The sequence below is a fragment of the Podarcis bocagei genome (assembly GCF_964188305.1).
Source record: "Podarcis bocagei genome assembly, chromosome: 7".
NCBI classification, from domain to species: Eukaryota; Metazoa; Chordata; class Lepidosauria; order Squamata; family Lacertidae; genus Podarcis; species Podarcis bocagei.
The window spans coordinates 53,528,471-53,543,721 of record NC_138132.1 but is presented as its reverse complement, the minus strand read 5'-3'; the positions used below and the strand labels follow the sequence as shown (position 1 = coordinate 53,543,721).

Sequence of the window (15,251 nt, the reverse complement as noted above, 5' to 3'; positions counted from 1 at the left end):
CCTCCCTGGTGTGTGTATGCTCTCATTAACTCTCTCCCTCTGTGTCAAAAGCTTTAGGATATCTTTCAGGTCAGAGAGCAGCTTGGGGAACTGTAAGATATTACTATTCCAACCAGGATTAGAAATCTGCATGCACAATGCAGCTGTTACTCATGTGACCCACATACACCTCCAGGTAAATCTGCCTTTGAGTAAAGAAATGCCACTGGACATCAGGCTTAACCCAGGAATAAAAGAGATTAAAGAAAAGGGGGAGGCAAAGAGGCAAGGCTGTGACCTGGGAATAATTTGCCCTTCCACATTCATTTATAAAGTCATAAATAAAAGCAGAAGTCTGCTTTCTGCAGATAGGCAAGCATGCTCTACCCTTCCTCCTCTCAAAGGCTGTTTAGAGGGACATGGCAGGAGAAGGGAGGTAGAATTAAAAAGGAAACCAGTGATAACAAGCAGGCACATCAGAGCATGGTTTCATACAGATAACATGCCTTAGTAGAGCACAGAACAAGGGATCAAGACTCCACAAATTGCCCCCAAGGTCAACAAGAGGGGGGTGGAGGAAGAGAATCTCTCTCAAGCCATCACTTGTCAATCTACGAGTGCCTTTACAATGCACACATGGCCTTGGCATCTTGAAAGCTGTTGCTCTGATATTTGAAACTAGCCCTGAAACTCTCTCACACACACACAAAATCCAGGAAGCATTTGGGAAGCCATCAACACACATGGCGACAACTTACACAAGACCAGATAAAAGTTGGAAGATGGGGGACACCTGGCTTGCCAGTAGTACATGTGAAAATGATTCAGGGGCCTTAGTAGACCACAAGCTTCACGAGTCAACAGTGTGATGCAGCAGCAAAAAAAGTGATTGCCATTCTAGGCTGCATCAACAGAAGTATGGTGTCCAGATCAAGGGAAGTTATAGTACCACTCTATTCTGCCTTGGTCAGACCACACCTGGAGTACTGTATCCAGTTTTGGCCACCACAATTTAAGGAGGATATCGACAAGGGTCTGAAAACCAAGCCTTATGAGGAACAGTTGAGGGAGTCGGGCATAAGAGGAAACTGAAAGGTGATATGACAAAGGGCTGTCATGTGGAAGATGGAGCAAACTTGTTTTCTCTTGCTCCAGAGGGCAGGACTCAAACCCATGGATTCAAGTTACATGAAAAGAGATTCCAACTAAACATCAGGAAGAACTTTCTGACAGTAAGAGCTGTTCGACTATGGAACAGACTTCCTCAGAAGGTGATGGACTTTCCTTCACCGGAGGTTTTTAAGCAGAGGTTGGGTGGCCATCTGTCATGGATGCTTTAGCAGAGATTCCTGCATTGTAGAGGAGTGGACTGGGGGACCCTTAGGGTCCCTTCCAACTTTACAATTCTATGATTCTATGAATGAGGAAGGAAGACCACAATGAATTAAATGACACAGCTAGAACAGCAAATGTCCCCAAACCCAGGTCTTCAAAGAGTTAGGTTGCATTCACATTGCAGTTTATTTTATTTTCCTGATATTTCCCTGTTAGTCTGCACATTTTATCTGAGCTTACATATAGCATAAAGGCAGCTTCCAAAAAACTAATGGAATGGAATGATACATAGTGCAAGTTTAATGCTCATTCTGTGTTATTTGATTCCAGAAAACCTCCATTTGCAGCCTCTTCAACCTGCAAAAATTGCGGGAGTTTTCTGCAGCAATTTGCCTGCCTTTTTAATGGGTTCACGTCACAGCCACTCACGTGACAAGCAGTGAGGCGGCATACTAGCATGTGCTATGCTCCCTGCCGATTTTAAGGCTCGCACCTTTTGGTCTGATGAGAAAACGTGCCAGTATTTTGGCAAGGCGTACGTACATACAGAGTGGGCAGCACACTGCTTGTTGCTGCTGTGTGAATGACATTTACTGCAAAATGGCAGCATAGTGGTCGAGATGTGGAAGAACAGGTGGGCACAGTGTGAAATGAACATTAGAAAACCAGGCTAAATCCCATGTGTGAATGCAGCTGTAGAGTGAGCCTCCATGAGAAGGAGTGCCAGGCTACAGAAAACATCTTTATTGCCCTTTTGCCCTACACCTGCTCTGTTTTTTTATGCCTTTGGTTAACTTTAAGTGACCAGGGCTTCTGTCCATCTCTCATCAGTGTAATTTATTTAATTCATGTATACCCTGCTTTTCTTCCACGCTGGAGCTCAAGGAAGCAGGACTTCCTGTGCAGAAGGTGTCTGCACCCCAGAGCTGCGCAGAGGCAGACCAACTTTGCAATCCACACCTTGCTGGGGACAGAAGAGCAACAAGCTTCAGATCTTCATTCTAAATAATGCAGAAATGAACCCTGTTTGATGGGGTTTATGTTTAGAGCGTGAAGGAGACTGCTTGGGGAATGTTAAGGTTAAGTGGAAGGAGAGCTGACAGGAGGATGGAATGACAGTTGAGAGTGGGTGGGAATTTGGTTGGTTTACAGGTGGGAGAGGGTGGAGGGGATTATCTGGGCAGGAACAGGTTGAGGAAACTACTGGCTCTAATTGCATTCATCCCAGACTCCAGGGAACTGGTCTTCATCCTTTCTCAAATAAACATGCTGCCTGTTTTTAGCCCTGGGTAATTGGCAGTGAAGCCCCTGCTCCAAGGGTTGGAACACTTGCCCAGGTATGTACATCTGTACAGTAGTTCAGCAGTCAACAACATGTTGTTTGTGGGAGCATAGAGGTTTTTTCTCAGTGTTTCCCCACACAGACTGAAACTAGGCTTAAGAGAAGCATTATATGATAGCCCATAGAAAAGGCTGTGGTGTGTACCTGATTGCAATGTGAATGCATCAGTTTCATTGGTTTGCAAGTGTGCCCACAGGCCCCCATATGTTTGACAACCCTTGCAATAGTCTTGCCACAGAAAGACTGTAATGATTACATATCTCCTTCTCCTCTCCCACCTTAATCTCTGGATTTGTACAGTCAGCATCACTAAAGTGTACAAAAAACCCTTCTGGAATTCCATACAGCAGCATTTTATTCTACAATTTGAGAATTATTATTTTTTAGTTTATGCTTGTATAAGTGATAGAACAATGATTTCAGCCTCTCTTTCACTAGAGGTTGATGTGCAAACACACTAAGGGATGGGGGAGGAATTTAAACAGTTTGCATTTTAATGCAAACATACATAATTTGCACTTCCCAAACTAACAAGTAACCTGAAACACAGCAGTCCTTCAAAATTCACACTTATCCAAATGTTGTGATCCATTCTCCAACCAAAAACTGTACCAAAAATTGTATATGCTAGTGAACTTAATGTACAAAAATACAGTGGTACCTCGGGTTAAGTACTTAATTAATTCCGGAGGTCTGTTCTTAACCTGAAACTGTTCTTAACCTGAAGCACCACTTTAGCTAATGGGGCCTCCTGCTGCTGCCACGCCGCTGGAGCACGATTTCCGTTCTCATCCTGAAGCAAAGTTCTTAACCTGAAGCACTATTTCTGGGTTAGTGGAGTCTGTAACCTGAAGCGTATGTAACCTGAGGTACCACTGTACCTTGTATTAGGAGAAATTGCCTGTGAAAATGTGCCTAGTGGGCAAAACCCTGTACAAAAATTCATGCTTTTGGAAAAACGTACACAAAAAATTCTTACAAACTTCCATGTGGACAAACTGATCTTAAGGTTGGAAAAAAACGAGGACCTGAGAGAAACTGAAAATTGGCAGATTTGTCCATCTATGAAACACATGCAAAACAAAGGGAGTGATATGTTCTGCTAATGTGTAAAAGAACAAGCTGGTCCTTGCTTTCCATAGCCTGTCTACGTTGGGAAGGGTTGGTAAAACAACCCCTTGGCACAAAAGGATCCAGTATTCACACACCCCATCTGGCCTTCCAAGAAGAGACAGGCCCAGATTGCAGCTAATGGGCAATGAAGCATTTTGGTGCACCTATCACTTCCAAGGAACGGGTTCCAAGCAAGGGGACAAAAACAGAGTCAGGCCCTTCCCCCTGGCCTTCCCCAAGACTGCAACAAAGCAAAACCCTGAGGTGACAAACCCACAGAGTCTCCTGCCTCTTCCCTCCACCCCTTTACAATAGTATTGATTTCTTCTGCCTGCCTGCCAGCAGGTCACTGCGTGCCTTCTGCCATCTCTTTCCAGCATTGGTGAGGGAGGGGGGAGGAAGGAAGCAGCACTTAAAGAGAGACCTCCCTCCCCATCTGCCTCCTGCAGTAATTAGTCCACTGAAGACAAGCCATCTTCTCTCCCCGCCACCCCGCATGCTTTTTTCTTGCCTCTCCTTTCTTTCATGTCTTCTCTCTTTCTTGCTCTCCCCCCTTCAAATAATCACAGGGTGAGAAGGGAGGGGGGACCCTCAAAAGTGGTTGACACAGTTGCCATGCCAACAGAATTTAGGGCCTGCCAGGGGAGGAAGGGATGGGCATTGTGCAGTGGGGTTAATATGGAGCTAATCCTGTGTGAATTCTACAACTGAAGTGGGAAACACTTAACACCTGAACACACACACACAAACACACATACAGAGGCAAGCATACAAAGCAAGCAAGCTGGCTGGCTGGCAATATAGATGCAAGATGGGGTCTGTGGGACTCAAACACCACTTTCTGGTAAACATGGGCCACAAGCATCGGCCACAAGCCTAGATAGCTTTTTGCACGGAGGCAGGACTGGTGACATGTTCATGGAGAGACTGAGTAGAGCCTCCATATTCTAAGGCAGCATACCCCTGAATACCGGATGCTGGAGATAGGCAAGAGGGGATTGGCCATTGCCTTGATGACCTACGTCTGGAGCTTGGGGTTGGCCCCTAATGGAATTTGCATGCTAGACTCAATGGACCTGTGATTCAATGCAGCAGGGTTTGTTCAAAGCTCTTTTGGAATTTCAGAAGGAATCAGGTCAGATCAGGCCACCAACGCTGGGGCAATATCTGGGTGAGCTGGAACTGAGGGCACAACAGTGTTTCCCCTCTGTGAACTATGGAATATATTGTACTTATAAATCTTTTCCTGCAGCCAACTACTAGTAGTGCTGAATCCCTGTTGCATGCCCAGTTCATTGGACTGCAAATCCTTATTTCTAGTAGAGTTTCAAGAGCAGGTGTTAAAATGTCACTGTGCTCTTCACAAGTTCTCTACCCTAATGAGACAGGAGGAGCGGGTGGCGGCGGAAGGGTTAAGGGGCTATGGGTTATTTTGCAGGCCCAGAAAGGATCACGGCCTTGCAACCAATCCTTGCCTGCAGCAAATTCAGGGGACATGAGATGTGAGCCATTCTGCCAGCTGGAATTACTGTCAGTCCCCAGCTATCTGGCAACCAGTATGCCTCCCACACTCCCTCTCAAGAGAGAGAAAGAGCAAAGAGACTCCTCGCAAGCGCTGCTGCCTTTGATTTTCCAAAGATAAAGCATTTCCTCCACCACCCCCCTCAGCTCCCCCAGCTCTCTTGCCCAGCCTTTATAACGAATTTGGGTCTCTTTGAAACAAGTCCCAGTTGATGAGGATGCTGATGGTGTTAACGCTCCCGCATCCCTCTTGAGCGGAATAGCAGCTGATTGCAATTTCCTTTTATTAATGACTCGCTGAGCAGCATGACCTGGAGTGGTTGGGAAGGTAATTTGAGTGCAGCCTCCCTAATACTGGAGAACAGTTCTTGTGCTGCCAACAGCTCAAAGATGCATCGCTCCTTGCTGCTGCTTCTTTTCCACTGAAGAAGGAAGATGGGAAGAGAGAGAGACACACACAGAGAGAAACACACAGAGACAGAGAAAGGCACTTTGATGATGAAGCCATTCCTCAAAATATGGACATGCTGGAAAAAAGATATTGCAACCTCACCTCCCAGCTGCTTGCTCCCATCCCTTGCCCACTGCTAAGCCAAAGGCCTCAGGTGTTTGAATTTGTTCCACCACCACAACACAGAGCTCTGGGGTGGGTGGGTGTGCATGGAGAGTCAAAAGAGGCTAGACAGGGCCCCCATGTCCAGACAGACTCAGAAAACTGCCGTTGTCAAAAGAGAGACTCCGAAGAGGGAATAAGGAGCACTAATAGGGTCAGCCCACCTCAGGGACATTTTAGGTGGTTGCCTGAGATTGTAGCGGGTAGGAATTGGGATTGAAAAGATTTTGGGCTCCTCCAGAAAATTATCATATGAGAAAATACAATATAGTGTACTAGAACCCAGAAAGGGCAGAGTCTCTGGCAGTGGCTGCAACCAGAAAACACACACCCTTAAAGAGAAAATGCGAACTGCCTTGAATGTATTTTATAGAGCAAGGTGGGATATAAATTAGTAAAGCCAACAAATAAGATGCAAAAGGAGAGGGGGAATGTTTGAGGCAGAAGTAAAGCATATGTGCAAACTCTGGTCTTCAAAAGGCTCACCTCCTGAAGTCTGAGGAGCAGCTCTTAAGTTGAGGAGCCTGGTGTCCACTTTAAGACCCACCAATCCTTCTGACAACACTCCCCAGGTAATAACTACTTGCTCCATTTTCTAACATGGGAAAAGGACAGCACAGCAGCATCAATGGCAACAAAATGCTTCCATTTGCTCACCTTTTTATGACTATCCATGACACATCCACCTACTGGTTAACAAGTACTAAAGCAAAATGTTCAACGGTAAGTTTTGGATCTGCTTGTTTCCACCTTTACTCCATTATGGACCTCTCTCAATAGCCTGGCAGCATTCAGGAAATCTGGTCTCAAGAGGAGGGAGGAGAGGATGTGTGCGCAAGACAGGAGGGGCAACACACACACACACACACACACACACACACATATACATACACCCTACCTTATAGCTAGTCAAGCCACTGGTCCATCTAGATCAGGGCTGCCTACTTCATGTGTCATGTGTCAGACCTTTCCTCACCCTTGCAACCTAACTAGGGATTTGGGGGGCTGATTCTATAGCAATCTGGATGCAAAGCCACCACTGAGCTACAGACACAGCTCATAGAATCATAGAATTTTGGAGTTATAAGGGATCCTGAGGGTCATCTAGTCCAACCTACTGCCATGCAGGAATTCTGCCCACAGTCTTCCCTGGGTGGGCTCTAACCACTAGCCTTCTGGTTAACAGCCAGATGTATGGACCCATTTGAGGATGATAAAGAGAAAGACAGGAAGAATCACCAGGCAGAACAGGAGGCGCTAGTCCAAGATGGCACAGATACAGTTATGGTGCCTGATGGCACTTTCTAGAATGGGAACAATCTCTCTGCCTTTCTTCCTCCCTCTCTCTCTCTCTCCACTCCAACCCCCAGTTAAATTCAATTCGGAGAAGGTTGAAATTTCTATCTGCTGTGACCCTACCTGTGCGATTAGCATTTCTAACGTCTTCTGGTAGCCTGGAATGGCTATGCACAATAATTTCGCTGTTTGACAGCAGCCTGAACAGTCCACACATAATTTTCCTTAATTGCTTCGGATCTCACAGCCTGACACTTCAATGCACCTTCCCTCCCATTCCACCCCACCCCACCCCGCTCTCTGGTGCTTCCAGAGAAGAAAATAGACCACCTGATGGATGCCCAGAGAAGATGATGGGGGTGGGGGAACTGAATTAGGAGAGGGAGGGGGAATACATTAGAGCCTTTGGGAAACTCGCTGGAACTGTGTCCGTCTATGGCTTCCTATCACATCCTGGGATCTCTTTGCATCTGCCTAAAATAACCATCCCTAGATTAAATGCTGGTTGGTTTTTACAGGGAGCAGGAATTAGTGCTTCAGCAATTACAATAAAACAGAGAAGTTTCACACGACAGGAGGCACCATAAGTAATTCTTGCTTGATTGGAGCATGTAAATAAAAATGGGGGGGGGGATGTAGTAGGGAGAGAAAGGAAAAAGGAATTCTCCTCGTCTCTGCCCAAGGACCTCTCAAGAGCCTCTGCTGCCTGGTTTTACAGGACAAAAGCATGGAGAATTCACGTAGTCTTTATCGATTTCTATTTTAGGCACGAGAGAAGCAGCCCAAGCAAAAAATGCAAACCAGGTCCTGTCATCTCTGAGAAGCGGAAAGACCTCGTCAAGACAAGAGTTGCCGGGAGCAGGGTTGTGGGCCGCACCGGTGGTGCGAAAAATTGCCACAGAGCACAAAGCAGCATTCTGCCTGAAATACCAAGGTTTGGAAGGGGTGGAGCATCTTGATATCCACAATTGGCCTGACAATATCATCATCATCAACAACAACAACATCACAACAGCAACTGGTATCAGCACACTTGTATCTGCTGGCTTGGTTCAGCCCAGCATACCTGTAGAACTGCCTTCATGATCCAGAACAGCATTCTCCAACCTGATGCCCTCCAGATGCTTTTGGGAGCACTGGCTGAGTCTTGTACTACAAAACATCTGAAAGGCACCAAGTTGAGGAAGTCTGTTCCAGCTACAAAATAAGGCTTAAACACAAAGCAAAGGCAACTTGACCTGACACAGCTTCCCAAACAGATGCAAATGAGCCTCCCTTCCTGCCCATACACAGGTGCAATCAGGCTGTTCAAAATATACAGAAACTGAGAAAAGGGGTTACCTGGCTTTCTCCTACTACACTCAAGGTTTTTATTTATTTATTTTTGTAGAGTTGTCCATCACAGACTGCTGAGCGCTGCTTATTATAGGGCCATCACCCGATAAAATAAATCTTAATTATTCAACGAAATCTGACCAGGGGTGGGTGGGGGGAAAGCACGCATACAGTATAGCTGGCACCATCAAGAAGGAGGCATTCTCTCTCGCATGAGAGACGGCAGGGAACGCCTCTTCTTACAGTGACACCAGCCTAACCACAGTTACTGGAAGTATCTATACTGGAAACTAATCGAGGTCCTGCAGTGAAATGTTAGCAGGAGATGCCTTGGTTCAGGGTTCCATCTGTTCTCCCCCTCCCCACAATTCTATCTTCCCAGCTTTCATTCCTCCCCACAACAATCCATCAATATCCCATGCCCACAGGGCATGGTCTGTCCCCCTACGGCTACTCCCTGCCTTTTGTTTGGGCAGTGTTGACACACTTGTGTCAAATCCCAGTAACATGAAGTTCTCAATGGGTAGCTCTCTCCCTTCAGTTCCTTGTGACACTGAAAAATGGCCTGTTAGGTCATATCCACACCATACATTTAAAGCATGTGGTGTCCACCAAAGAATTCTGGGAACCAGTTAAGTGTGCGGGAATGGTAGTCCTGTGGGGGGGGGGTAAACTACAGTTCCCATGATTATTTGGGGGAGAGGGAATCAGGTGCTTTAAATGTATGATGTGACTATTAGCTCTGTGTGAAACAGGAAGTGACCTATGAAGAAAATGAGGTTGTTTTTCCTACCCTTTATTTGTATCTATGGGCCTCTGTCCTCCATTCTATTACCCTCCCCACCAAGTCTCTCAAATGTTCAATGTCACTGAGTTATTATGGGGCTTTTAGGGGGTTCCTTTTCCTACAGATTAGATAGATAGATGATGGATAGCTAGATAGATAGATAGACAGACAGACAGACAGAATTTTTATACCTACAGATGCTTTGTATTTCTTCAGGGTTAACCTGGACCTACCGTCACTTCTGCCTCCTGCACGGATGTGTGCTTTTGGCTACACAAGCATGAACACAGGATGATCTGAATCTGTGTTAGCATGTACCGTATATCTTTTTTTTAAAGTATCATTTGCCCTATTATTTGGGTGGCATCTTTTAAAATTAATTTTTGGATTTTACAATCAATTCAACAAACTGATTAATCAACTGAATGTTGTAGCCATGTTGTAGCTGCTGGTCACAAGCTGACAACAGAGATATAAAAAGCCACTTGCTGATAGCAAGCAACAATAGCTTCCAAGTGGCTAGAGAGAGAAACTTGACCAAAGCTGTGTCTCCCTGCAACTCTGCTTTTAGGCCATCACTGTGCCACAAAATAAGAGATAGGTATGCATGGGGCAGGTGAGTTGGTTAACTTTGCAGCTTATTTGCAAGGCTGGCCTACTGCAGGCAAGAAGTGTGGTCGTAATACCACCTCTTGTATTCCCCAGCACAACACATTTCCTGGTAGGGAGCCAAACATCAAGCAAAGAATTTAAGTTTGGGGAGTAGCAGGCTGCGTGGAAGTAGGGATGCTGCTCATAAACACAAATCTATGGGACTGTTGTGTGGGAAACTGGGGGTGCATTCACACCATACAGGCAACTCCTGGTTTAGGCGTGTCCAAATTATGTGCAATCATGTACATGTGCATGGTGCCAAACCTGGAAGTAGCCCCCAAATGGCCTTAAAGATGTCATGAAAAAGGGCAGAGGGGCAGAATGAAATGGGGATGGAGTGAGGCAGGCTTACGTGTGCTCTGCCAGATGTACGGAGGTCCAGAATGGAACCGCCGCACAAAACGAGGATTGCCTGTACATTTAAAGAACTGTGGTACCACAGTCATGGATTGCCCCAAGGAATTCTGGGAGTCATCATTTGTGAAGGGTGCTGAGAATTGTTATGAGACCCCTGATCCTCTCACAGATCTACAATTCCCAGAGTTCCCTGGGAAGTGGGATTGACCATTAAAGCATTCTGAAGACTGTAGCTTTGTGAGGGAAAGAGGTTTCTCCTAACAACTTTTGGCACCCTTAACAAAACTACAGCTCCCATAATTCCTTGGGGGAAGCCATGGCTGTTTGAAGTGGCATCATAGTGTTTTAAATGTATGGATTGAATGTGGCCTGGGTGTTCATTATACCGTAAGTATACTTCTGCTCGCAGGTACTTCTATTGGATTAGTTTTCTCTTATATGCTGGGCTGTGTATCTTAATGATTACTGAGGCTGTGTGTATGTAATAATGTGTGGCCTACTTTTTAGCTGCAGTTTTATAGATTATAATTACTTATAATTGTTATATTGTTTTGTTAATGATATTACAGGACTTGGCAGGGTCAATTTTTGTTGGCCCACAGGTTGTCATTGTGATGTTGTGTGCTGTGACGGTGATGCACCATTATGTTTATTGTTGCTATTGTTATTTATTGTTTATTAATCACTTTGGGATTCACTTGAAGAGAAAGTAGTACAGAAATCAAAACAAAGGAAGAAAAAAATAGCAATACAAACTTCAGGAATATATTCACATGCCTTTCCCACTTCAACACCTGCTTAACCTCACAATACTCAGTACTACAACACTTAGAGAGTCACAAAGTTCAGCATACTTGATTATCAGGGCAACTTCCTCTTATAGGTCTTATAATAATAATTTTTAACAGCATTCCCTGTTTTCCGCAGAGGAAGCTGTACCTTCATTTTAACTCTCAATTTCTTTGAGCAACCTCCCAATCTAATCTTACATCTCATACCTCAATTGCAAAAATCAAAATAGTAAGTCACGTTCTCCTAGCTTTGGCATATTTTGGGTTTTTAGTTATATCCCCTTCCTAATGCAGACTGTAGACAGGGCTTCTAAGAAATTGATGGCGGAAGCCATTTCAGTCAAGAGGATCCAGGCACAATGATGGGCTGTTGGTCAGGAACAGCGGGACAGTTTTATTTATTTATCTGTTTTCTTCATAAAAAAATTACTTGATCGTAAAAAGCCTCAGTACAGTTTACTAAGATAAACCGCATTATTGCTCTGTTTGGAATGAATGGAGCAAAACTCCAGATTCACACAATTCCTTGCTTGCAACTGGGATAATAGATATCAATATATGAAAGAAAGGAAGAGAGTATTAAAGAACCTGAAAAATAGCACAGTTCTGGGTTCAATCTGCCCATAAGGTAAAATGTAATGTATGAAGGCAAGTAATTGTTGAGCCTTCCCAGTTGTGGAACCTTACCTGGGTAAATTCCTCACAGTGGAGTCCCACCAGAGCTCAGCCCTGCAAACATTTAAGAGGCAAGTAAAATGGATGGATTCATTTTATAGATGTGTTTGGAATATGCACATTGGGAACTGAGCAAAACTCATTGGTTGGAAGATTATGAAAGTACATAGGACTTGAAAACAAGCACTTGTTGGTGAAGTGCCTAATATGGGCTTGCTAAACTCATCATGTGTTGATCCCTTCAAACAAACAAACAAACTTTTGTTTCTGATCCATGATGACAGAATAAAGTCAACATATGCTAGGGATTGTGTGGTTGATTTGTCAAATTCAATCCCTAGCTCAGATTATTACCATTCACTGGCTTTCAGGTAAGTTAGGTCAATATGGAAGGTGACACAGACCAGTTAACCTGTGTGTCCAGTTTACCTGCACTCCACCTTGAAACCAGCATAGCTAACTAGATTTCCTTTCCCAAAGGTGGTGAACTTTCCGAGCTGAAGCCACTCAGAATGTGCAAGGAATTTTGCAGTAACACGATTTTCAGCTGAGCTAGAACTGAATGACTTGAAAATGCAAAAACAAACGAGATTAAGCAACTCATCTGGCAAACCCTGGAATGAACACGTTCACACAGACCCAGTACCGTAGCTTTCAGAACCAAGTCCTGCCTCTCCTACCGCAGTCCAGGAAACTTTGCATCAGTTTAAAGACACACTTTGCAAAGAAAAGAAAGTTATTCCTGTAACTAACTGCCACACGGAAAACCCATTTCCTGAAGCCAAGCCTTCACAATCAGCCTGGGTTTAGAAAACCACTGCTGGTGCAGAGTTGATAGACGAACCTCGGGAAGTGGGGAGGGAAGCGGATCTTTCTCCTCACTTCCCCCACCCCAGTAAAACCACAGACAAGTAAGAAAAAGTGTCACCATGCAGCCAAAGGCAGAAGTAACACTGGTGCACCTTAACTTTGCCCAGGTGACCCATTTCAGTAGCTAAGTGACATGGAAGAGGGGGGAAATTCTCCACACACACCCCCCCCCCATGTTCTGTTCCATTCCCATAAAAGTAGCTGCCTTAAAACGAACCATTAAATTTGCATGTCGAGAGACACAAGCTGTAGACCATGGATGGGGTGGGGTGACAATCTGACAGTTACTACACTAAGCACAGCCACATACACAAGATACACCTACACCTCTTGCTGGCCCAGAAGAGGAAGGTCTCCACGATGACACCTGCCTTCCACCGACAAGCCTCCCCCTCCTCAAACTGTTGGGATTCAGAGGATGGGAAGGCATGTGGGGTACAGGGAGAAGAGAGGGAAATAAAATCAAACAGAGTAAGCTGTTGGGGGCGGGGGAAGGAGAGGCAGAGAGAGAGAGAGACTCAGAGTCGCCACTTTGGGTCTGTCTGCTACATGATCAGAGCTCACCCATCCGTGAAACAATATTAGGCACCAACTCGAAAGTAACTTCACACCACGCTTCTTAATTCACCTTAGATTACTTAAGTGCTTTTGCTGCTCGCTGCTGAATAAAACAAGACTCACCACTTAGGAAGCCAAGCAGGGTGGACAAAAGGAGTGAGATATGCTATATACCCCAAGGGCCCAAGGTGAAGCCCACAGGCGCTCATGTTGCACATGGCTTTCAAGAGGAAGGGGGGTGATGGAGGGATGTGAAGTGAGGGGGGATAATTGCTGGAGCCCAGGGTCCTTGCACTTGCAGCAGATTCACCTCCCACTGTAATCTCATCAACCTCTAGGGCCCACCTTGGTGCTATCCCTGCCCAATCCCATTGAACTTCAAGCAAAGCACTGGTGAGGAAGAGGATGAGGAAGAACCACACCAATGTACAAAGTGATTTACAAATCCTCATCTCTCCGCAATTCCATCAACTGTCTCCCACCTCTGATTTAGCCTACAAAAGTTCCATTAATTGTGGAGTGGGGTTCTGTCATCTGCACCTCTGCACTGAAGACAGTGCAGAGACAGGCTGCCAATTTGTGTCCCTTTCTAAAATGTGGTGGTTTGACCCAAGAGCAACTACCACAAACTGCTCCTGATCAAAATCCCGAATGCCCTTCTTTTAACAAGCAGCCCGTGGACAGGTTCAAATCGGCACAGTGAGTTGACCACTGTGGCCCGCTACGAAAAATTTATTTTCTTATTTCTTCCATGGATATAACACTGCTGTTAAATTAGAAGATAAAAAGGAAGCAGAAAAGAAAAGGTATCATCAAGAGTCGCCTTACCTGGTAAGTAATAGAGTGGTGGTTTCAGTCCAAACATGGTTTATTTTACAGATCCAAGGCATCCAGAGGGAAAAAAGAAAATAAGACCCAAAATGGCAAAAAAGAGGAAAACACTGGAGAACAAAAATGACAATAAAACCACACAGTGGCTTTATTTTATTTTGTAAAAATAATAATAAAACAATTTGAATCTGAATGAGGGGGAAAGGGGGAAATGAAATATATATAGATATAGAGTATCCTGTCAATTTTGCATCAACGACCAACAGCTCCACCTCACTTCTTCAAACAGGTACTCTGCTCTTGACACGTCTCTTCTGGACTCCCCGCTTTCCTTTCCTTTCCTTTCCTTCCTTTCCTTTCCTTTCCTTCCCCCACCCCCACCACCTTCTTGCCTTTTTAGTCCAGAGAGATGCAAATAGAGAGAGAGAGACACCAGCGCACACGCAACACAGACAGAGAAAAGAGAAACTAAACAGCAAGCAAGAGAAGGCAGGGAAAAGAAGGTGGTGGCTTTTTTCTTTTTTTTCAAAATAGAGAATCTCCTTTAGGGATTTCTCATTGGGAGGAGGGAAAGCGCTGGAAGGGGGGGGGGGAGAGGGAGAGAGGGAGAGAGAGAGAGAGAGAGAAGAAAAGGGGGGGGAGGAAAAGAGTCAGCCCCCAGACATGTTAGCCGCTCTTTTCTCCAGTCAGCCGAATGTCAGGGTGGTGCGTGCGGGGTGGGGAGGGAGAAGAGGGTGGAGAGTCAATGGGTTGTTTTCAATGGGGCATCATGTTCAGCATCAAATGAAAAGAAGAGAGGGGAGTGTTGTCAGAAGGAAAAGGCAGCAAGAAGTGAGGAGGGGAGGGAGGGGGGCTGGCTCTCCTCTCTCCGGTTGTCAAGCACGAATGGGGCTTTGTTTTGTCATTCCCCCTTAGCTACTGGTTTACAAAAGGGAGAAGGGGGTGGAGAAAGGGTGGCGGCTGAGGGCGAGTGGCGGAGAGTGAAGGAGAACGACAATGCTCAGAAGTGCAGCAGCTGAAAGGGTTCTTCTTGGGATGCTGAAGAAGATAGGAAGGTCCTAAGGAAGCCACAGAAAACTGGGAGAGGGGGAGGGTGGGAACCCCAGGTCTCAAAAGGTAGCAGGTGCTGCTGCTGCTGTTCAGAATTCGCTTTTGGGCGCCTGCCTTATCTTCCCCTCTCTCTGCGTCCCACCA

General features: G+C 45.4%; 1 protein-coding gene across 6 annotated transcripts in view; it reads right to left on the bottom strand.

The window, feature by feature from the left end:
* The window catches only part of GSE1 (Gse1 coiled-coil protein), a 443,486-nt gene that overhangs the window by 116,004 nt on the left and 312,231 nt on the right, over positions 1-15,251 (bottom strand). The window contains exon 1 of one of the 6 annotated variants that reach the window (XM_081201102.1): positions 14,055-14,641. The exons of the other annotated variants lie outside the window; for them this stretch is intronic. Coding sequence (XP_081057228.1) covers positions 14,055-14,091 — 37 coding nt within the window. The 5' untranslated portion in view covers positions 14,092-14,641. Of the gene's footprint in view, positions 1-14,054; positions 14,642-15,251 lie in introns of those variants that run through there. 6 annotated transcript variants of the gene reach the window in all.